The sequence below is a fragment of the Microtus ochrogaster genome, chromosome 5 (assembly GCF_000317375.1).
Source record: "Microtus ochrogaster isolate Prairie Vole_2 chromosome 5, MicOch1.0, whole genome shotgun sequence".
In the NCBI taxonomy this organism is placed as follows: domain Eukaryota; kingdom Metazoa; phylum Chordata; class Mammalia; order Rodentia; family Cricetidae; genus Microtus; species Microtus ochrogaster.
Genome location: NC_022012.1, coordinates 32,714,396 through 32,740,214, shown reverse-complemented (window position 1 = coordinate 32,740,214; position 25,819 = coordinate 32,714,396). Strand labels below are relative to the sequence as shown.

The 25,819-nt window shown below is 35.3% G+C and overlaps 1 protein-coding gene and 1 pseudogene across 1 annotated transcript; both read left to right on the top strand.

Moving 5' to 3' along the window:
* Positions 1-7,884: 7,884 nt before the first annotated feature.
* LOC101981352 lies at positions 7,885-8,932 on the top strand (annotated as a pseudogene).
* A 10,121-nt stretch (positions 8,933-19,053) lies between these two features.
* LOC101981062 lies at positions 19,054-19,980 on the top strand. The gene has a single exon (XM_013346158.1). The coding sequence runs from the start codon at positions 19,177-19,179 to the stop codon at positions 19,978-19,980; it is 804 nt and encodes a 267-aa protein (XP_013201612.1). The 5' UTR covers positions 19,054-19,176.
* Positions 19,981-25,819: the final 5,839 nt, after the last annotated feature.

The window sequence follows — 25,819 nt, the reverse complement described above, 5'->3', positions numbered from 1 at the left end:
GAACTCACAGAGATCCGCCTGCCTCTGCCTCCCGAGTGCTGGGATTAAAGGCGTGTGCCACCACGGCTCAGCTACTATTACAATTTTTAAACTCAAATTTCAGTGCACATATTATCAGAATTTCACAGAATCAACAATGTAAGCAAATTTTAAGCATTCCATGGACACATATGCCTACAATGGTATCAGATCATGTTATATACATATATTCCAGCAGCCACACTTGTTAGCTATTGAGGCCAGGTGGTGGTGGTGTAAGCCATTAATCCCAGAACTATAGAGGAATCTAAGGTGGGACAAGAAAATAATTCACTGAAAAGTCTGAAAATTTCACAACACAACGAGTTTGCCAATGGATGGCTGCTTTTCTTTCCTGATCTTCAGGTTGAATCTCAATATCCATCTCATAGCTTTTATTATTTGTGCTACATTTGGCACCCAGCATTTGAGGTATGAATTTGAAAAAAGAGAAAAAGCCATTTTCCTGTGGCTGTTTATCCATGGCACAGATTGAAATTCCAGTTGCACGCCTGGTTCCTGCTGGAGCTGCACAGGTGGCTCCAGCCCAACCTGGCTAGGATTTCTTTTTTTCTCTAAATTTCTGAGTGATTGGGATTTCTCTATCTAGCCTCTCTGAAACAGGCTGCAGCTGCCACCCAAACTCCAGTAGCAGCTGGGTTCCAAACACAATGGATTCACCTGTCCTAGACTCACTGGTTTGGGCTTCACACAGCCCCCAGTGATTTTTCCAAACAATCCCCTGTGCATTTTTCAGAAAGCTCTCTCTGTCTCTCTTTGTCTCTGCCTCTCTCTCTCTCTCTCTCTCTCTCTATCTATCTTTCTCTCTGGACCATGGGATGTGGGTTTTCCCTGAAACCCCTTCTTGGGCTGCTGGCCAACTAGGTAGCTGCCATAAAATACAGTCTGGCTTTCATTATTTTATGCAATAAAGCCCCACATCTTCATCAACATTGTTGGTAGATTTGGTAAGATAATTGAGAAGTCTTAAAGGGAGGAACTAGTTAAAAAAGAAAGTTTTCCCCCATGTTAAAAATATGAGAAAAACCATTAAAATGGAAGGATTTGAATATCTGTATGATAATATGCTAGAAAGTTGAAAATAGAATGACTAAATAAGAGGACATCTAATTTAGATGTGATTTATGTAATGTAAATTGTGAACATTATCAGCTTTATCATTTTTGTCTTGTCACTAAAAAAGTTAGTTATTCTAAGATTCAAGCCTTAAAGAAACCTAAAAAAAAAAAAAAACAGATCACAGAGGAATTTAATGGAGATTCAATTTCAGCATTGCATTATAAGAATTGAGGTGAGCAGTCTAAGGTTTTCAAACAACCAACCTTAATTATCCAATAACCTTACAGAAATTGCCAAATGACAGAGTCTCTGTTACAGCTAACTGGACTGCTGTGGCAATATATTAGACTTAAGGAGAATCAAGAAAGCAACTGTTTCATAAGACATATATTCACATTTTGGGAAGAAGATGTTAAACTAGTGGTCATTTTGTAATAAATTCATAAACATTTGAGAGAATTGGTTAAAGGTGTTTTAGAGCCTTGTCCCCATCTTAAAACGAGTAACTTGTTCAGGGAAGCGCTAAGATTATTGAACAATGGAGTAAAGATAGAGATAGGAAAATCTCCCAAGATTAAATTCTTGGAGAAGGTGATTATGATACTATACAAAAACTATGTATAATGACCAAACCCTGGATTCATGCTATGCAAAAGTTTTGAATGTTTGGGAAACAATTGGAAAAATAGGAAAGAAATCATTTAATAAAGTTATACAGGGCCCAAAGAAACCCATCATGGATTTCTTACAAAGAATGACTTTGTAAGAATAGGGAGAGCTTGGGGGAATGGGATATTTGGGATAATGGAAGGATGGATATGGGAGCAGGGAAGTATATATTTTAATTAAGGAGCCATTTAAGGGTTGGCAAGAGCCTTGGCTCTAGAGGGGTTCCCAGGGGTCCAGAGAGATGTACCCAACTAGGTCCTTGGGCAGCTGAGGACAGAGAGCCTGAAATGGCCAGATCCTATAGCCATACTAATGAATATCTTGCATATCACCACAGAACCTTCATCTGGCGATGGATGGAGATAGAGACAGAGACCCACATTGGAGCAATGGACTGAGCTCCCAAGGTCCAAATGAGGAACAGAAGGAGGAAGAACATGAGCAAGGAAGTCAAGACCGTGAGGGGGGCACCCACCCACTGAGACGGTGGGGCTGATCTATTGGGAGCTCACCAAGGCCAGCTGGACTGGGACTGAAAAAGCCTGGGATAAAACCGGACTCTCTGAATATGTTGGACAATGAGGGCTGCTGAGAAGCCAAGGACAATGGCACTGAGTTTTGACCCTACTGCATGTACTGGCTTTGTGGGAGCCTAGCCGGTTTGGATGCTCACCTTCTTAGACCTGGATGGAGGGGGGAGGACTTTGGAGGGGGAACACTGACTGCTCTTTGGACTGGAGAGGGAGGGAGAGGGGAGTTGGGCGTGGGGAGTGGGGGGAGGGGGAGAAAAAAGGGGGCGGGGAGGAGGCAGAAATTTTTGATTAAAAAAATTCAATAAAAAAGAATAGAATGTAAATAGAATGATACCAAATTCAGAATTATACAAATCTCAGTTGAATCTCTGACTTTTGAAAATGCCAATTCTCTTTGAAAAAGGATAATTAGACCATTAAATGCAAGATCAGCACTTTTGAAATAAATGGATTTGAGATATGATTAATATTGTATCTCATGATCATGGTGATGTATGGATAGGAGAGGTGATTTCCAGAGGTTTGGAGAAGAGTCAAAATGCAAAATGTTATAAATTTTGTGACTAACAAGGCCATCTCAAAAGGGATTGTAGACAGTGCATTCCTAGAAACAATGTATTTTCTAATAATAATCCTTTCAGAACTCCCTTCCTTACTGGATTATGTAGAAGTTGTGGCAAAGGCAGGGATTAGACTAACGAATGTAGTTCAATGAGTAGCATTCAAGGTAATCATTTACCATTGGGAAATTCCTTGAGGGGCCTTTTGAAGGCCCCTCTGCCAAATTCTGTTAAGTCATTTCCTGCCACTGTAGAGGAAAATTCTTCCCAGAGCAATTAAAAACCTAATGCTTTTTTTAAGAAAGCATACTTCTGTGGGTACTAAAACAACTATGGACAAGAGAACAAAATATTCAGGAGAAATCATAAAGTGAGTATTTTAACAAACTTCTATAAATTAACAAAGAACAAAATTAAAAATATGAATAAATGGCATTGTCATTGAAGATCTGGTAAACACAGGTGGGGATGTGACTATTATTTCATCAGAATCTTGGCATTCTAATTGGCCTCTTCAGTATGTCAATGTTTAGTTTTTAGGGAATGGAACTTTATTTCAGGTAAAGCAGTGCATGAGATAGGTTTAATATATAGGGCCAGAAAGGCAGAGAAAAATATTAAAACTATATGTGGCTAACATAGCAATGAATTTGTGGGGAAATGATTTGTTAGAGCAATAGAATATCCAGATTAACATTTTTCCAATCTTAGAAACAAACTATAAATTAATGTTTATTTCTGAAAAGAATATTAGAAGGTATTATAAAGAAAAGTCACTGACTCTTCAGGTTGCATAAGAACAGGGCACAATAGCTGCTAATATCTTTTTTTTTTAAGATTTATCTATTATGTATACAACACTCCGACTCGATGCATGCCCACACGCCAGAGGAGGGCACCAGATCTCAGCACAGATGGCCGTGAGCCACCATGTGGTTGCCAGGAACAGAACTCAGGGCCTCCGGAAGAGCAGCCAGCCCTCCCAACCTCTGAGCCATCTCTCCAGCCCCCTAGCTGCTAACATTTTAAAGCTAGCAACAATCCCACCTTTAAAATGGTTGGCAGACAAACTTGTATGGATTACAAAATGGTCTTTAATAATAGAGAAACTGCAGGCTTAGAACAACTGGTACAGCAACAACTAGATGCTATCCATATTGAAGAATCAACCAGCATTTGGAATTCTCCTGTATTAGTTGTTGATTTCCCCAGAGATAAAACTTGAGGGATGAGACTCTTGAGGGAGATAGCTCTTACTTATTCTTTTTTCAAATAAATCTCTTGCTGCCTATGCCTAACATATAAAACGTTTTATATCATTTCACATTCTCTCTCTCCTACAACTTCAACTCTTCTCTCTCTCAACAACTCTCAAATTCCTGACTCCTTCTTTAATTTTATATATATATATATATATATATATATATATATATATATATATCAAACATATATGCGTGTATGCATATACAGAAAGAACCTGACAAGTGTCCATTCAGCATTGCTCATATGTATATGTGTTTATGACTATCCAGTTAGCATTGGATAGCTGTCATGGGCTGAATGAGAATGACCACAATAAGCTCATATATTTGAGTATTGAGTATCATGATGGGGGACTATTTAGGAAGGATTAAGAGTCATGATCTTTTTGGAAGGTGTGCATCCTTTTTGGGGGGACCGTGGTCACTGGGAATGGACTTTGAGGTTTCAAAAGCCCATGCCAGTTCTAGTTTCAGTCTCTCTGTTTCCTGCCTATGGATTGGGACGTAGGTCTCAGCTACTGCCACAGCATCATGAAAGCCTCCCTGAAACCTAGATCTCTACCATACTGAGCATGGGCTAAAATCCTCTTTAACTCTAATCAAGCCTCCAACTAAATGCTTGCTTCTGTAAGTTGACTTGTACATGATGTACCTTCACTGCAACATAACAGAGTATTTTCTGTAGTTCTTTAGCTATGAGTGTAATATTGTGATATTTCCCTCATTCCCGTGATGTTATGTCAACAGAAACCAGTTAATATCCAGATTCATTGATTTCTTCAGCTTCCATAAGCATTATATCATTTCCTACAATATTAAATCACAAGAAGCATTTCTGTGTACACTAATTTTAATTCAGACGGTTTGCTTCACAGTCATTTTGAAGCTGTTTGTTACTTAGCTTGCTGAATGATTTTTAATTTATATGTTAATGATGTGGTGCTAATTGCTACAAATGTAATTTTATGTAGAAAAAATGTTTATGGTTTGTAATAATAAATATATAGTTATATAATTGCTGATATTAAAGATAAAATGATAAAAATAAAAGATAATGAGCCTGAAATGTACCAGGTCCTGTGTGTATATACACTGTCTTCCAACTTAATGTTTTTATCAGATTCCCTAATGTATGATTGGTGTCTGATTCTTGTATCTTCTTGTGGGCTCTTTTTCTTCTGTTGGTTTGTCTTATACAACTTTGATGTTATAGGTTTTTTGTTTTGTTTTGTTTTATCCTACTATATTTTATTTTGTTATATTGAAAATTGAGTTCCTGAATGAAAACCTCATGGATAAATGCTAAAAACTTAACTGATACTTATTCCTACTGACAAAAGCAAAATTAGTTTTCAGCAATAGAGTAATACTTAGTATATCAACCATTCCAGGACAGGACTCATGTTTAGGAGTAGTTGACCAACATAATGTGGACTCCAGAGGTTTTGTGCATGTGCTTTTATTTGGTTACTGTTTTGTAGCTTTATTTGGGGGAGGATGATTTTATTTTTTATTCTTGGTTTTTGGAGGTTTTAGTTCTATTGTTTGTTGAGAAAGAATTTATATTTGTATATGTAATAAGGAAGAATCTGGCATTGGGTAAGAGATTAATATAATCAAATATATTTAAATTTAAAAATTACTTTACACAACACCTTAGTTTGGGTTTTAATATGATGCTCATTTGCAAGGCTAATATTGCTTCATTGTACTGATGTTTTGCAAATTGTTTTGCTGAACATTAGTGACTAAAACACAAACCTCACCTTTAACAACAACAAACATTATGTTAGATTGGAGAAGGAAGATTAGAACTTATACCGGTTACCTGTTGATATACTCAATGCACTTTTCTATAACAGTCATGATATGTAACTTTTTGTTATTTTGATATTTTTCTTATAATTATTTTATCTTTAAGATTCATCTGTAAAATAGTGCCCAAGACAATTTATGCAAAGCAGGCATTGAGGAATTCTATACCAAACACAAAGGTATACCAACACTCTAGTGACACAGCAGAACTATACAGAAGACAATAGAACCAAGTATGGTTGTTAGAACTGGGCTGAAGGGAAGGTTAGCCAATAAAATTGGTCAAAGCCCATAAGTTTGGTTAGATATACCATAAATGAGAAAAGGATAATGAGATTTTTGTAAAGGAGATTGATATTTTCTGGGTTAGCTTTGCAAAGGACAAGAAATATATGGAGCCAACCAATGAATACATTTAGAGATCTAGAAGATCTAGAGGGTCTGTTCATTTTGGTAAATCAGAATACCACAGGAAGGAGATGTTTAGTTATCAGAAATGTTTTTATCTTGTCATATGACTTTGAAGGTTGAGAAGCCGAAGATCAAAAGCCTACATCAAGGGAAGTCCCTTTTCCTGAATGATGGTATGGTAAAAGGTTAAAGGAAAAAGGAAGTAAATTATGAAAGATATAAAAAAGGAAAGAGTCAGCCCCACGTAGGGATCACATATCTGTGGTCACTAGTCTGCTCTCGTAATAGCTTTAACCAATTTCCAACATAACCTATGCTCCCTAGAATTGCTGATCTTCATCAGTATGTTGTATTGGGAATTATATTCTTAACATTCTCATTTTGGAAGACACATGCTGTCATAGTATATGGTTCCCAGCTTATCATAGTAAAGGTATACCCAAGAGAAGCATTAAAATAGAAATGATATATTCTGTCAATGTAAATAATTATAAAGCTAAGAGTTACCATAAAAACAATTGCTGAAAATGAACACTAGTTAACAGTATCAGTCTGTAGTGCTTATGACATTTTTGTTTATGATTTGGAATTGATCTAGAATGGGGAATCTGTTTTTTGTCAAATAGGGACAATGGCATCTGCTGAGTCAAAGAAAAACAAGGATCCAACAAATAACCCCAAGACATTTCATTATAGCTTGTTGGTGACTTTCTTAAATTTATTCAATGTCCTGTGATCGCAACTTAATAACATTACCTTGATATACTGCTAATTACATTTAATAATTCTCTTTAGCCAATTTTGGATTTTCTATATGCCAAGTTATATATATGTACTAGTAGATGTTTATCTTCTTGATTTTTAATCTACTTATTTTTAAGTGCATTCTTATGTGTGTCTGATTTTACAGAAAAAATTAAGCATTAAATGAAGAGATAGACAATTCTCTTGTTCATTATTTTATTGTAAAATCTTCAATTATTTCACCATTAACTGTAATTATAGCTATGATTCTCTTCTGGATAGTTTTTACTTTACCACAGCAAGACATTTTCTTCCTAAAGAGAGATGATATAAATAAGACATGAGTCATTTTTGAGAAACTCAATTAAAGGTCCAAGGTTTAATTTTCTGGATTTATGTTTTCCATGTGATAGAAAATGGATACCAGTAATATAACTCTTAAGACAAAAGGCACCAATATGTAAACATCTCTGTGATTTTTTTCTTTGCGAATTATCTTACTCCTTACATAGAAAAGAAGGTGGTAAAAGATTAAAAATACCTGATGACATTTGAATTCTATTTTAAAATTCATTGAGTTTTAATCCCAGCACTCGGGAGGCAGAGGCAGGTGGACCTCTGTGAGTTCGAGACCAGCCTGGTCTACAGAGCTAGTTCCAGGACAGGCTCCAAAGCCACAGAGAAACCCTGTCTCGAAAAAATAAAAAAAAAATCATTGAGTTAAAGGAGAATGGATCCTCAAAACTTTATTCTGTATCTAATCTTCTTCTAACATAGAGATTCCAGAAGAGAATGGAAGAAGTAAATCAAACTGCTCTGGCTGAGTTCATCCTCTTTGGGTTAACAGAGAACCCAAAGCTCCAGTTGCCTCTATTCTTCATCTTCCTAGGAGTCTATATGGTTATAGTTGTGGGAAACCTGGGCATGATTATCTTGATTCTGTTCAGTTCTCAGCTGCACACACCCATGTATTATTTACTCAGCAGTCTGTCCCTTATTGACTGCTGTCAGTCCACTGTCATTACTCTCAAAATGCTGGTAAGCTTTGTGACAGAGATGAATATCATCTCTTACCCAGAATGCATGGCTCAGTTCTACTTCTTCTGTGTTTTTGCTGTTGCAGAATGTCACATGCTAGTTGTAATGGCATATGACCGCTATGTGGCTATCTCTAACCCTTTGCTTTACAATGTAACCATGTCCTATCAAGTCTGTTTGTGGATGATAGCTGGGGTATATGGTATGGGCTTACTGAGTGCCACAGTTCACACTATCTTCCTGATAAGATTGCTCTTCTGTAAAGCTAATATAATAAGGCATTACTTCTGTGATTTTGTTCCATTACTGGAGCTCTCTTGCTCTAGTACTTTTATCAATGAAGTACTTGCACTGTCCTTCAGTGCATTTAATATTATTGTACCAGTTATGATCATCCTTAGCTCTTATGTCTTCATCATTGTCAACATTATCCATATTCAATCTGCGGGGGGACAGGTCCAAGGCCTTCAGCACATGCAGCTCCCACATCTTGGCTGTTTCTGTCTTTTTTGTGTCATTAGCATTCATGTACTTACAGCCATCATCAGTCAGCTCCCTGGGCCAAAGCAAATTTTCTTCTGTGTTTTATTCCATTGTTGTACCTATTTTGAATCCCATGATCTACAGCCTGTGAAATAAAGATGTCAAAGTTGCCCTTAAAAAGTTAAAACAGAAGATAAGTTTCCTCACAACAAAACTAGTTTTCATTAGCAATAGAGTATACATCCTGCAATTTGAGGAAGGAAATATTCTACAAGCATTAATTGATAACACTGAATTTGAGATTACTGTTACTACATAATGATTTGAAAGAAATGTACCAAAAGTAGAAAAAGAGTCTCAATATCATGGGTACATGTAAAACTGTGACTCTCTGATATAACCAGAGTTCATTTACAGTTAGCATCCTATAAACCTCCCTAAAATTCGTCAAATCCCTTTGTGTCATTGGTTATATTTGCATATGTTAGCTCGGCTCTGCTCAGACAAGTCTCACCTACATTAAATTGACAATAAATAAATTCATCAATAGCCTTTGTTTATTTACATGTTTTGTAGATGGATGTTTGACTTATTGGGCAATGATTCAAAAAGTATTTTTTTTGGATTGTATGTTAAATGATTACAATAATTGATGTTTAACTCTGAGATTTAAATATATAGAGAGAACTATCTTAGTGTATATGTAAGCAAAGGACTACCATAGTCCTACTTATATGGTGTTTGCACTATCTTAAACCAGAGTGGCAATAATAAACAAAAACTGATTACTATCCATTTTTATGGTTATCAAGTCAACATTCTTTGCACTGTTGTTTGACTCATCATTTTCTTACAATCCCATATTAATATTTCTTCTTCATGTAGAGTCATAGTGCTTTGTTTGCTTACATTTCTGAGTTTCAGAAACATACGTTATATTCTTTTACTCTAGCATCAATTTTTATTATTGTTCATATGGGAAAAGAATAAAAGTGGAAAAATTTTTCTGACAAATGATAAGCCCCATCCTAAAAATCATGAACAATTGTGAAGGAGAAGAATGAGGCAGGAAAGGAAAAGTTTTAACATCAATTTGTTATTGCTTTATCCAATTACTCATTTACCCCAAAACACCCAAGGACAGATTAATGGTAAACAGAATGATTAATGAAAAACAAAATAGTAGTAGGAAATAAGAGAAAACAACTAAAAACCAAATAAATTTATAAAGATTAATATTATAAGAAAACTTTTGAAGATATATATACACTATACACAAAGGACTGCAACTTTAACACTGTTTATAAAATAACAGTTAACTCTAGGAGGGTTTAATGAAACAGGATATTCTGTCAGGTACTATCTTCCTACAAAAACAATAGGTGATTGTGAACAGCTGAGTATTACACTCTCATACTTTCCAATTAAGGAAAACCCACTATAGATCACAAACTAGACTTTTCCAACATGGACCTTAATACAAGATCCCATCAGATTCCTTACAAATGAGGATTTACCCCCACGGGCCTGTTTTGTTTATCCAACAGGAAAACAAATTTTCTCAGGCATAGTTTAACAGTCATTACAAAGGCTACCCAGAGCTAATGCTGTATCCAAAATGAAAGGTTAATAATATAGGAAATACATGCACACAGAAATTATTGTCTTCATTAAAAGGGATCTAACATTGGATGTTTCTTTAAAAAACTACTGAAATCTAGGGAAAAAGTTAGATCTAGAAGAGAGTCTGAAAGCACCAGGTACTAGTTTCTTGAGATTATAGGTTAGAAAAATCTAAAGATAGTTAATGCATCATCAAGCTTTACTTTGCATAAGGCACGAGCAGAGTAGTTTTAAGTATCAGTTCATTTAAATCTTGTATATGAGAAGAACACAAAGCCTCAACCCTACAGAAATAACTAAATGCAAACAAAATCCTGATTTTGTTCTTTACAACAGTGAAGAAGAATTCATCTCACTTGTCCTGGAAAGTAAAAGGTCATTTGTTTCTTTTTTCTTCCTGCCTCTACATTGCCCCTTTAACTGCCTCTGAATGTGTTTTTTTTCTCTTTCTTTTTTTTTTTTTTTTAAATTTTTATCCCTCCATATGTGGAAGACAGTGGTGAAGCTTGGACTCTCTGATGGACCCCTGGCAGTAGGACCAAGATCAATCCCTGTTACATGAGCTTGCTTCTTGGAGCTCATTCCCTATGGTGAGATGCCATTGTTAGCCTTATTGCAGAAGGGGAGGGGCTTGATCATGCCCCAACCTAATGTGCCAAACTTTATTGACGCCCCATGGAAGCACTTACCATTTGGGAGAAATGGATAAGTGTTAGGCTTTGGGGGAGGCACAGCAGGGGGTGGGAGGTGGGGTGGGAATGTAAAATGAAATTTAAAAAATAAAAAACTTTATAGTTCTTAGTTGTAGTAAGGAGCGAATGGGCTGCTTGTCATCCCAGCCACCTCACTAGCTTACACCCGAAATAATCACACAGAAATTGTAGCAATTAAATCACTGCCTGACCCATTATCTCTAGCCTCTTATTGGCTAACTTTCACATCTTGATTTAACCCATTTCTAATAATCTGTGTATTGTCACCTGACTGTGGTGATACCTACTGGCAAGATTCTAACCTACATCTGTCTCAGGCAGGATATTCATGGTATCTGCCACACTGCTCTTCCCAGCATCCAGTTCTCTTCTCCACACCTATCTAAGTTCTGCCCTGTCAAAAGGCCAAGGCAGTTTCTTTATTCAACCAATTAAAACAATACATAAACAGAAAAACCTTCTACACCATGTCCCCTTTTTCTGTTTAAACAAAAACCAAAGGCTTTAACTTTAACATAGTAAAATTACATATAACAAAAAAATTATCAAGGAAGGATTATATTTATAATATTTATATCTACTTTATATTTTATCATAACAATGGAAAACTATAACTATCTAACTATTCTTCAACTCCATCAAAGACACCAGAAGGATATAATATTACCTAAGTAAATAAGAAGTAAGCAACTTTCAAAACTCTAGAAATGACAGAGACATCTTGCTGCCTGTACAGTCACCCAGTGTCACCTCAGTTTCAGAATTGCATGCTAGGGTATGAAACTGTTCTGTTTGACCTCTTCCTAGAATAGTTTATGAAATTATTGAACACCAAAAAATTATATTTTATTGTATATGTTAGCTGTGACTCTTTTATGTCACTATTCTGTATAACCATCCAAAAATCTGTTTAGGAGACAAAGGAAGATATCTCCCAAAAACATGTTCTTTCTTCCCTTTCTACTGTGTCCTGTCCAGACAGACAACACACCTCTCCCTATTCACCTGTTGAAATCCAGCTAAGCAGCCTTTAAAAATCAGCCATCATATCTAATGAATAAAATCATATTTACTTTATTACATATTTTCTTGAAATATCAGGCCAACAAACAAAATATACTGTGCTGCTGGATGGGCATGTTCTTCTGACATCTCAACAGGATCTGCACTCAGTACATCGGCAGTCTACAATAATTTCTCTTCTTGAAGAGTTTTCTTGATTCCATCTTGTGCTTCCAAACATTAGACAGACATATTTCATTGAAAACCTTCTGTGTATCATTTTTATGAATGTCAAATCATTCTGTTATAATAAGACATGGCTTACTCACTTTAAGGTTAACAACAGTGCCCTCTGCATTTATGATTGCAGTGTCAGCCTACATTATCTTAAGAGTCATTTGATCTATCCAGTTAAACACTCAAAAGTTCCTTCAGCAAAGGATTAGGGGTTGGCTGATCTCTGGTACATGTGGCATGCCTTGTCAGTCCAAGTGGTTTAATTTCCATGTGTGTGTAATTATGTGTGTATAAATGTATTATATATTACATATAATGTAGTAAAAATATTGCACAATAATATTATAAAATATTGCAATACATTATATTACATTATGTTACTATATTCTAAATCTTGTCCTTATACCCACAGGTTTGTGCAGCTGCTCATCAAAGAAGACTCTTTATAGCAAATAGAGACTATCACAGAATTCCACAGCTAGATATAAAGCAGAGATCAATGAAACATATATATCCTGCATCTGTGATTCATGAATGGAATATGAGTTTTTTCTGTTTGTGTATTGCTTTCATTGGTTAATGAATGAAGAGACTGACTTGGCCTAGTTGATAGGGAAGAACTTAGGTAGGAGGGGAAGACAGAACTGAATGCTGGGAGGAAGAAAGGTAGATTAGGGGAAGAACACAATGGAGCCACCAGAGACAGACTTGCCAAATCATTCCTGGTAAACAACTGCCATGTGGCAATACACATATTAATTGAACTAGGTTAAATCAAGATGTGAGAGTTAGCTAATAAGAGGCTAGAGATAATGTGCCAAGCATTTATTTAATTAGTATAATTTCTGTGTAGTTATTTTGGGGCTAAGCTAGCTGGGCAGCTGGGACAAACAAGCAGCCCCTCCTTGCAACAATTGATGCCCCATGTTGGGTGCCATTTTTTTTTTTGGTCAGGGTTTCTGTCCTGCTAGGTTTCTGCAATTGTTAAGTCCCAAAGAAATCACACAGAGGTCTACATTAGTTATAAACTGATTGGCCCATTAGCTCAGGCTTCTTATTAACTCTTATTACTTATATTAGCCCATTATTCTTGTCTATGCTAGCCACGTGGCTGGCACCTTATTTGGTGAGGAAGTCACATCTTGGTTCCTCTGTGGCTGGGACAGGACTGCAGACTAGGACTTTCTTCTCAGAATTCTCCTGTTCTTATTGACCTGCCTCTACTTCCTGTCTGGTTGTCCCGCTTATACTTCCTGCCTGGCTACTGGTCAATCAGCATTTATTTAAAATATAATTGACAGAAAAGAGACCATTGTCCCACAGCACATGGACATCACAGAAGGTGGAGCAGAAAGCATATAAGAGATATAATATCAGAAAGTGCATTATAAAACTGATTTTTGTAAAAATGATAGCATAATCAAGACAAACACAAAATCAAATCAATAGACTGTTTTTCATGGAAAGTGATAAATTTCACAGAGTTTCACACATAAACTAAAAACTATAAACAAGAAAAGAGAAAAAAAAAGCAATGCCCAAAGTCACACAGTTAGTAAATGGTGAAGCTGGACACGACCTCAGAGCTCTTCTTGTATTACTCACAGGACAAAATGGAGAAAACTCAATGGTTCTCATTGAATTACTTGTCTGTGTGAGACAATCCCTCTTGTTTTGGGGTTGCTGGCCTTTATCTCCCTCTTTTATTGCTTCCAATCGAAACCATGGCTTGCTCTAGTAGGCAGCCTTCCAAGACAGACTTGAGCAATCTCCCAGCGTCCACATCACATACAGTTGCCTCCTTAGGATGCAAGCTGGCTGTCACTAATTTACCTCTGACTGCCCTTTTCTAAGGAGAAAGGAGGAGTGGATGGGGATGGGGCAAGACAGAAAGAGAGGACAGAGGGAAAACTGCTGTTGGGATGTACACAGATATATATTTTTTAAAAAATTTAAAGAGAGTTTGGCTTTGAAAACTGTTGGTTGGATTGATAAATTAGGATTTACACATACACACAAATTAGCTAAATAAATTTTGGTTTTAGGATTAGGTCAGAATTTTCAACCATCTCTGAAATGGCCCTAGATATATTTTTTTTCTGTTCTAGAGATGTATCACTGTGATAAAAATATCATTCAAATCTGAAAAGTGCTGAAAATGTTCTACATACTAGCATATCAACTATTCAAGAAAGAAGTTTGTCTTCGCCTTTAATAAATGGTAAGATAATATGTACACCAAAAAATTGGGTTTTTGTTTTGCTTTGTTTCTGAAATCGGTTTCTCTATAGCTTTAGAGCCTGTCTTGTAAACCAGGCTGGTCACAAAGGCAGCCAAATAATAGTTTTAAAATAAATTTCCTCCTGATTCATTATCAACAATAAATAAATAAATGAATAAATAAATAAATGAAAACTATAAGCTATCAAAACTGTAGGGAGGATAATTAGCCTCTTACAGAGATAAGGACCTTTGCTAGCTTTTTAAGGTAGAGTGGTCTGCCCTGAAACAATAGACATAGAAATAAAGTAGATTCATCAGAATATATATATATATATATATATATATATGTGTGTGTGTGTGTATATCTGTACCTATTGGAATGACGTCACTTGAATAACACTGAGGGAAGAAAGGGAATGGTGAAGGTAATTGTAACACCATTAGAGTGAAAGTATTTTAAAAACAATATAACACTAAATGCAACTTTTCAACAAATGATTTAACATGTGAAATATATTTTGTATCACACACACATATTTTCACAGTTATTAATTATTTTTATCAAAAAAGGCTTCTCAGGTCTCCTCTTGAATAAGAAATTCTTCAAGACACTATACATTAAGTTTGGTGTGCACAACTTTTGTAATTTTTACATCAGTTCAGCCTAGTGAGTTCCCTAGAACTAGGGCCTACTTTTTCTCTTCTTAGTAACATTTAGCAATTCCTGTAGTGTACGTATAACAATTTCCTTAAATGTAGAATTTGGACAATATTATTAAAACACCTTGAGCTCTAATGCTACCTCTCTCATTCCTGTTTAAATCCTCAGTCTATAGAGAAGGAAGGAAAACTACTTGTCAAGGTTGTGTGCATACCACAGGGGAAATACAATTACTTATTGTTGATTTTCCCAAGAGTTGAGGAGTAGGATCAGATTCTATTGGGAACTTATTAATGATAATTTCTCCTGATAGCTATTAGTTTCTCTATCCAGCATAAAAAACAGTCACATATACCAGGTTTTGTAAAACAACAAGTGACTTTGTGGGTCATCCTCATCAGAGACCAAGCAAGATTGGTCACTCAAAGAAAATTATTGAGTAGGCATTGTTCAAGCCCTCAAAGTCAGTTTCCCTTCAGAAAAATGGAGATGAAAAATGCAGAAGTCCAAGTTTTCTGGGAAGGAGGGTAGGTCTGAAATTCTGGCTTTATCTTTGTAATTTCATGATCCCCTGTGCTTATTTCTTTCCTAATCTACACAGAGATGCACATAAACATATATGTGTATTACACATGTGCATTTTAGGAGTAAGGCTTTTTGATGAACAGGCTTTCTTAGCCTCCCCTACCTACTTCTAGGAAAAACATTAATATGCTCTGCTTCTTTATTTCTTTCACCTGTAGCAGTATAAGGGTTGGTCACAGTCCTTTGAATGACTGTCCATTTAAGATTCATTAAGCCATTTTAAATAGAATATGCTGCTTTTCAGAAGTGCCACAAGCAAGGCATGATATAAAACACTGTACAACTTTGTGAGGAAAAGATTCTGGCATACTAAGTTACAATTATAAAAGCTGTATGTATGTGTACATGTAAGCAAAAGGAGTATATTTCTGGGTACACAGAGCATTGTAGTATTAATTCTGCTTCTCAATATTAAGCATCTTCAGAACTGCAATTAATATATAGGATTTTTGGATAAGATTTTACAAAAAGATTCTAAATTATTTGTATTAAAATTGAGGAATGTCCACATTTCCTCTTTTGTAATCAGGTTATATGTCAGAATAAAATAAAATAAAACTTCTCTGTTAGATGGTAATATCAATCATTTTATAACAAACAAGCAGAATGAACTTTATTTGAGATATGGGAAATATGGACTACATAAAAAATTAAAAATATAATGAAATACTGCACTGTAACAAGTATTATGTATGAGCTATAGATAACTATGCTTAGGAAAAAAACAAAACACAACAGGAACAAGTAAAAGCCTCCAAAAATGTATTTGTAGTTGAATAAAAGATATATCTGAGAAAAATCCCATAGAGCACATTCTAAAGAATTACTAGTGTTTATAGAGTTCCACTGATAGAAATATTTAATGTACATTTCACATAGTACAGATAACAGTGATTCTGCTCTTAAGAAGTTTGGGGAGTTTTACAACACATCTTGAAAATAACAATGAGTCAAGTATTTAGATATTAATGTTGTGTGCTATATGTGTTTGTTCTGTTAATCATCCCATCATTTATACTATTCTTCATGTGATAGGATTTTATTGACACTCGTTATGAAACCAACTGTTTCTTAGATATTAAAACTATGAATTTTTATTTTCTATAACCAATTTTATTCATTATCAAATGCCAATAAAAGTTGTGTCAGTTTTTGGAAGAATCATATATCTGATTAGGATTATCAATTTATGGTAGAATTTATTTTTCTTTTTTTTATTAAAATGATGTATCAATCCTTGAGGAATTTCACATCATGCAACCCAATCCCATTCATTTTCTAATCCTTCTGTGTCTGCCCTCCTCCCCGGTAGCTTCCACCCTTCAAGATGAATAAACAAATAAATAAAAATTTAAAAAAATAGAAACAACAAAATAATAAACAAACAAACAAACAAACAAAACCCACTTTGCTTCTCTGAATTTTCCACATTTCAATAATATATACATTTGTTATAGCAACTTCAGGAGCTGAAATGTATCAAACAGTATATACCCTTTTCTCAAACAGCTTTGCTTGTGAATGTTCATTGAATTGAGCTATTTTTCTCTTAAACCATCTGGCTTCTGGTAAACATTCTGTATAGGACCCTCACCAAACCTCTCTCACATAATCTGTTTTTGCTACAGTCATGGAAAACCTTAGGCTATGATTCTTTATGTCTCGTCACTTCACATATTCCAGGGGTTCACAGATGGGGTTGATGATTGGGAAGATCAACTCAAAGGCCTGGATGTGGGATTTGGCGGTGCTGAGTTGGTCATTTCAGGACTCTAATGGGGCTACCAGCTCAGCCAAGTGCCAAGGCCACCTCTCCTATGTTGGGCCAGGTCTCCACCTACAAAGTGAGAGGTGAAGCCAGATCTAAGGTGCAAAGTCTGTCAAGGGGTATAGTCCTCCCAAAGCCATTGATAATCAGGGCCAGCTCTTCCAGTCCCATGCCACTGGGTACAGTTCATTCAGAAACAATTAGATAGCTTTCCTATTGAGGTAGTCTGCAATAAGGAGAGCAAGCTCTCTGTTGTCCAGGCCACCAGAGCCAGTTGTCCCATGGACTCTGGTGGTAACATGGACATTGACATTATCATAAACCTTGACATAGGTCAATGGACCTAGATATGGCTCTTAACCACAGCCTGAACCCAGATATCACCATGGCCTCTGGTAGCATCTCAGACCACTAAGTTTAGTATGGCTCTAGGAGGTAGCAGCATGGTCCACCACAGGCATCCCAATGGCCCTAAGTGGCAATATGGGCCATGGACATCAACACAGAGCCAAGCTGCAGTAAGGCCAAGGATATAGATATTGTATTTGGCAGCAACACAAGGCTGGACATGTTATGGACCCAAATGCCTTGTTCCTCATTGCTCTGCTTCTTCTTGTCCACTTAACCACAGAGTGCACAAACCACTGCACTTTCTCTTTTTCTCCCATTTTTCTACCTCATATTGTTCATTGGAGTGGCACCACCCTGTGGCTTTCCTTTACCTGAAAGCTCCCAAAGCACCAGATCCTGGGGTTAATTTTCTAACTGAGTTTTCCCAATCCGTACAGATACTACATGCAAATTCTATAAACTATGTAATTATAAAAAGTAAACAATATAGAGCATAAGAAATACTTTATGGCAAACTCTTTTTTGTAAATTACAAATGTAAATATTTTCTCAGGTTCTATCATTTCAAACATAAAGTCCATTTTATTTGGACCAACAAGAGTCACCTGTTTATCTGGTGGAAAACATGGCATAACTTTGAGCTATTGTGTTTATTTCATAGTGATGGTTAAAGTCTAAAAAATATAGAAGTCTATCATTCATTGAAAATCTAAAAAAGATAAAATTGCTATTCTCAGAAAGGCACTAATATTCCTATCTTCAAGAGTCAGTGGGACTGTGTGGAAAAAATTGGGACATAATTTTGGTTTGTGATTGTAATGTTAAAAATGAGTCAACATATAAATCACTACTTTGTACATGGGTTGGTCCTATATTAAGAATTCATAGAAAAAATTTGCAAATATTCTCTACAATAGGTCAATACTACATTTAGTCACTATTCATGGTGCTAATATATTTTAATGTCTGAAGGAAAGAGAGAATTCAAAGATAATCTTTCTTGTGATATAGAAAAACAGCTAATTCAGTGTTTTAAAGATTTCTCTCATCTCTCTTGCTTCTAAGACCTGTTTTTCTGTGTTATACATTTGATCATGGGTCATTGATTGAACCACATAAAGAGTATAAAAGATCATACAGTATGTTGCCTAAACTGAGGAGGGATGGAATAATGATCTCCACATGACTTCTAAGCACACATGTGCATACATACACACCAACAGCTACCCACTCTGTGAATTTTCTCTCTTTAAATTTCTAACAGGAAAGGGGATGCTGGAAATCATTCAGTGGTAACTCTCTTCATCCTGGCTGGGCTCTCCAAGCAGCCAGCTCTGCAGCTGCCCCTCTTCCTCCTCTTCTTAGGAATCTACATCATCACAGTGGTGGGCAATGTGGGCATGATCACACTGATTGGGCTCACTTCTCACCTGAAAACTCCTATGTACTATTTCCTCAGCAATCTGTCTCTCATTGACCTCTGCCATTCCACTGTCATTACCCCCAAAATGCTGGAAAATTTTGTGAAAGAGAAGAACATCATCTCCTACCCTGAATGCATGACTCAGCTCTACTTTTTCTCCTTTTTTGCCATTTCGGAGTGTCACATGTTGGCTGCAATGGCATATGACCGCTATGTTGCCATCTGTAATCCTTTACTTTACAATGTCACCATGTCTCATCATCTCTGCTTCTGGCTCACAGTGGGAGTTTATACTTTGGGTTTTATTGGGTCATCAGTTCACACAGGTTTCATGTTGAGACTCATTTTGTGCAAGACCAATGTGATTAACCACTACTTTTGTGATCTCTTCCCACTCTTGGAACTGTCTTGCTCTAGCACATACATCAACGAATTATTGGTCCTTTTCCTAAGTGCAATAAACATCCTCACTCCTACTTTGACCATCTTTACTTCATATATATTTATCATTGTCAGCATCCTACGCATTCGTTCAACTGAAGGCAGGTGTAAAGCCTTCAGCACCTGTAGCTCCCACATCTCTGCTGTCACTGTCTTCTTTGGATCTGCTGCATTCATGTACTTACAGCCATCATCAGTCAGCTCCATGAACCAAGGGAAAGTGTCATCCGTGTTTTATACTACTGTTGTCCCCATGCTGAACCCATTGATCTACAGCCTGAGAAATAAGGATGTCAAGTCAGCTCTTAAGAAAATTCTTGATAGAAGTGTACATTTATAAAATGATTACAGTTTTTATTGTAAATTGATATAGGCCATTGATTATCTTAGACATGTCTTTGCTTACGTTTATTTTTTAAGGTTTGAAAATATCTACCTTGTATATTATAGATCTCCAGAATTTACTTTGTGTCAACCATGTATGAATTTCTATTGCAATAATTATATCTGATGCAATAAAAGTAATTAAATTAAAAGAATTTTAAGTTTTAACAAAAAATTATTTTAGTAATACATCGATAGAATTCCATACTAATTTATGTATATGTAAATTTTCAATGTAATTTTATACAACAATAAAAAAATCTAATCTTTATTAACAAATTCAATAGGGAAAATGATATCAATTATGTTAACCTGTGTAGCCCCTTGCTTTCTAACACCGTTATTTCCCATCTGATTTACTTGATTTTAGGAGTTTATATACAGGTATTATTACATGTTAGATCATATAATCTGCATAATTAGAATTTTTTTCTGAAAATTTCCTGTGATCAGCTACTATTTCAGAAATCACCATCCCTTTCTGAGGTTGTCTTGCCCTAGGACATCTTTCTACATATTCCTGAGTATCTAGTTTGCTACATTTATTATGTTTGTCACAAATCTGACCGTCTCTATTTTGTATATATTTTTAGTTGTATGCTTCCTTTCACTCAGTCAACTATGGGCAGAACCAATCCTCCAACAGGCACAGCTCTCACAACTTGGTATATTCATATACTTACATTCCTGATCAATAAGATTTTTTTGAACAAGGATGTGTTTTGTCTGTGTTATACACTTGCATTTTTACACATAACCCATTTTGATTACTTATGATTCTATAAACTGTCTGTAACTCCAGTCCAGAGGATTTAAAACCTTCTGTGAACTTTATGTGCACCAAGTTTGTATGTACGACACATACGACACATGCATACAAGTAAGAAAAATACTCACACACATAAAAATAAAATCTTAAAAAAGAAAGGGTCCACAAATTCTTGCAACTGTGTGGTAAAGAATTCGTTTTCTCCTTTGGTGAGACTGTAAGCTAGTTTTCCATTGTGAAAATTCATTTGGCTTGTTCTCAGATATTTAAATATGCAGCATTTTTGTAATATCCAAAAGTACCACTTCTAAACGTATATCCAAAGACAATTTTATTTTATTCAGCTCTAGAAGCAGACAAAACAATGAAATTTTCATTAAAAATTGATGGCTCTGGAAAGCAATATCTTTAAGTGTTTTTTAATCTTATTTTCTCTTTCTCATTTATACAGTCAAATTAGAATTACAGAAATGTGTATATTTTGTGTCTGTGTGTACCAGCACAACTAGTGTTTTTCTCCTTATCTCTAGGGAGAAGAGTCAGTTAAATTAAGAGGAAGCTTCAAAAGTTAAGTATTACATCTTTTCCAATCACAACATGATGTTTCATGAAATTTGTTGAAACATTGATAAGTTTGACAGATAAATATATAGAAGTCTAGAAACAAACAGTCTTTAGTAAATGAGGCAAGGAAAGAGTTTTTAGTAGACACACTTGTCAACGTAACTAAAAGTCATCAAAAAATAAAACAGAAAACAGATTTTAGTGAAGTACAGAAATCAAAGATTTTTACATGGCAAGAAACCAAACATTTTGTTTAACGCAACAACTGTAGTATTCTAAACTTTCTAATCTTAATATAAATAATATGCAACTTGTCAGTGAATTTTCTGAATTTTTCAAACCTGTTTATCATAATGTGGTTTGTCAAGGAATATGAATGGTGAGATGCTTGTAAGAAATGCAGATTTTATGACCTAATCAATCTGATTAATCAAGTTTGTTTTTTCTTACATATGATGAATGTGTTCAAATATTTGCCTGTAATCTACAAGTTTATGATAATAGAAATATTTCATTATTTGTCTTTTTTATTAATGTCTTATCCACATATGCAAAAAATACAACTACAGTATGCTGATTATGTTTTTTATTGTTTATGTTTTTGTGGTATCAGGTCTGATAACTTTTTATTAAGTAACCAATTTTTAGGCCAAAACCTGGGAGATGCTAACTCATCCTGTTCCAACATTGTTAGTTGACTACATTTCTTTGTCTAGAGCAGGAACCTGTAAGAATTTCCCCATTAATATTTCTATAGATATTGCTAAAGTTCTGATTTTGTTTATGCTATCATTTCTAAGAAAGATCATTTCACACCACATTTTCTCCATTGTGGTTCTCATAATCTTTCTGCTTCCTCTTCTGCTTTCTGCCATGAGCCATACATGCGGGAGCTGTGATGTAGATGTATGCATTGGGACTGAGCTTCCCAGGATCTGTATGTCTTTGTACTGTGTACTGCGATGGTTTCTATTCGCTGTAAATAGAAGCTTTTTTGGTAAGGGTTGATAGATACACTTACCCGAGGTTTATAATACAGTAGGGATTCTGGTCGTGCTCCAGTATTCACATTGGTGGATTATCTTCTAAGATCTATAACCTCACTATTCCCGAAATGTTAGCTGTGTTTCCGGTACCAGTAATGATTTCATGCCTCCTTAGCTGTCCTTAAAACTAAGCAGAAAGCTTTTGGTTATCGTAAACATGTGGTATTTACTTTAGAGACTATTGTAATTTAGAGATATCTTTCAGATTGGTCATTGTTTTGGTTTATTGGTGCTACAAATGGGTAGAACAAATAACTGTTTCACTCTTTGCGCAGATTATACTGCATTTCCTGATACCATGGAAGCTAGACTGCAAGAAAGAGTCTTTCAAATTATATCTGGCTAGAAAATCTGAGTCTTGTGTCCTACTTAAATGGTTTTTTCGGCAAAATGGACCTACATCCAACCTCTGAGAGGCAAACAATTTTGTCAGCAATAGTCTATATTGTCCTAGAATTTATTTGGTCTTGTCTGATTTGTCATTAGAAAGACATGGCTCATGCCTGGTACTGGGTATTTTTATTACTTTCTGGTTTTGTGCCGAGTATTGCCAGACCATGTGACTTAATTTCATATATTTGTGTGTTAATTGTGTGTGTGTGCATGTATTTCTATATACTAATTTGTATTATGTATAATTTAGATAAATATAAAATAATGAGTCTCTGAAAATTTGGAGCTTTATCACTCAACTTTGGTGTATTTGTCCCTCCTCCCACCTTCTTTATATAATACTATTACAATATAATACCATTAAAATATTACATAATATTATTATAATATATTACAATATATTATATTACATCAGGTATTACTTTACAAATCTTGTCCTATGTGCACAGATACATGTAGCTATAACTGCCTATCAAAGAAGCCTCTTAACAGCAAATGGAGACCCTCAGAGAAATCCACAGCTATCTATAATGCACAGATCAGTGCTTCATTGGAACCCAGTACTAATAGAAAGATCTACACCATATCTCCTGCATCTATGATTCACAGAAATCACAGGATATGGAATAAGACACTTTTAAGAGACAAAATATTAGGAAGTATGTTGTGAAATTGTCTTTTCTAAAAGTGATGGCATAAACAAGACCAGAACAATAGCAAAACTAACAGACATATGTCATTGAATGGATAAATTTTACAGAGTTCCATACCTAAACAAAGAACTGTAAGCTACTAAAGCTAGAAAAAGGATTATTAGCCTCTTACAGAGATATGATCCTGTACTACCTTTACATGGTAGACTGCTCAGTCCTAAAAAAAAAATAGATTCAGCAATAAATGGACTCTCTCTCTCTCTCTGTCTATCTATCTATCTATCTATCTATCTATCTATCTATCTATCTATCTATCTATCTATCTGCACACACATATACATACACACACACAAATTGGAATGATGACATTTGGGTAGGGCTGGAGGGAAGGATGGGGATTGGGAAGCAAATCATAATATCATTTCGGTGATGCTATTTTAAAAACAATATGACACTACATGTAACTTTTCAACAAATAATTTATTATGTGAAACTTTTATTTTGTATCACGCACACACATATATTTTCACTGTTCCTAATTTATTTCTATCAGTACAAGACTTCACAGGTGTCCTCCTGAATAAAAACTCCTTCAGGCCATCACAGGTTAATTTCGGTGTGCACAGCTTTAACAATTATCACATAAATCCAGCCTAGTGACCTCTGTAGGACTCTAGAACTAGGGCCTACTTTTCACTTTTCTCCTGCTAGTAATTACATTTAGCAATTCCTGTAGTGTAGGATAATTTCCTTAAATTTAGAGTTTTTAAGGACAATTTAATTAAAGTAGCTTTAGCTCTAGTGAAACTTTCTTTCATTCCTGTTTGAACCCTCGGCCTAATGAGAAAAAAGGACAATTACATGGCAAGGTTGTGTTAGTACCAGCAAGGGAATATGGAGCCCTAATTGATCATTTTCCCAAGAGTTGAGGAGTAGGATCAGATTCTATTGGGAACTTATTTCTCATCATTTCTCCTGATATCTCTATCCAGCAGATAAAACGCTCACATATACTAGGCTTTGTAAAAGGACAAGTGACTTTGTGTGTCTTCCTCATCGGAGATCAAGAACATTTGTGAGTAGGCCTTGCTCAAATGCTCAAAGTCAGTTTCCCTTCAGAAGAATGGAGATAAAAAATGCAAACCTCCAAGCTGTTTGGGAAGGAGGGTAGGTCTGCAATTCAGGTTTTATGTTTGTAATTTCATATTCTTCTGTGTTTATTTTTTCCTAATCTATGTAGAGATGCACATGGATAAATGTGTACTACACATGTGAGTTCTAGGAGCAGTGTTTCCTGATGAACAGGATTCAGCAGCTTCTTCTGTCTCCTGCTGGGGAAAATCATAGCAAGCGCTGCTTGTTTACCTCTTTTACCTGTAGCAGTACGAGATTTGGTCACAGATTTTTTTTTTTTGATTGACTGTTCATTGTAAGATTCATTCAGACATTTTCAATAGAATATATTGCTTTTCAGCAGTGCCACAAGCAAGGCATGACTCAAAGCACTTTATTCAATTTATAAATTCGTGAGGAAGAGATTCTGACATACTAAGTTACATTTATAAAAGCTGTATGTATGTGTACATGTAAGCAAAAGAACTATATTCCTGGGTCAACACAGCATTGTACTATTAATTCTGTTTCTCAATATTAAACATCTTTATAACTGCAATTACAATATAGGATTTCTGAATAAGATTTTACAAAAAGATTCTAAATTAATTATTTGTATTAAAATTGAGGAATGTCCATATTTCCTCTTTTGTAATCAGGTTAAACGTCAGAGTAAAAGAAAATAAAACTTCTTTGTTAGATGGCAATATCAATTATTTTATAAAATAAGTTGCAGACTGAACTTTATTTGAAGTATGGGAAAATATGAAAAGCACAAAATAATAATATGTATTAAAATGCTGCACTATAAGTATTATGTATGAGGGATAGACAACTATGCTTAGGAAAAACAAAACAAAACACAACACCAACAAGTAAACGACTCCAAAAATGTATTTGCAGTTGAATGAAAGATATTTCTGAGAAAAATCCCTTAGAGCAAATCTTAAGACATTACTAGGGTTTATGGAGTCCCACATACATAAATATTCAATGTAAATTTCACACAATATAGATAACAATGATTCTGCTCTTAAGAAGTTTGGGGAGTCTTACAACACATCTTGAAAATAGCAATGAGTCAAAGTATTTAGATATTAATGTTGTGTGCTATATGTGTTTGTGCTATGCTAGTTACTCACCCCATCATTTATACTCTTCTTCATGTGATAGGACTTTATTGACACTCTTCATGAAGCCGACTGTCCTTAGACATTAAAACTATGAATTTTTATTTTCTATAACCAATTTTATTCA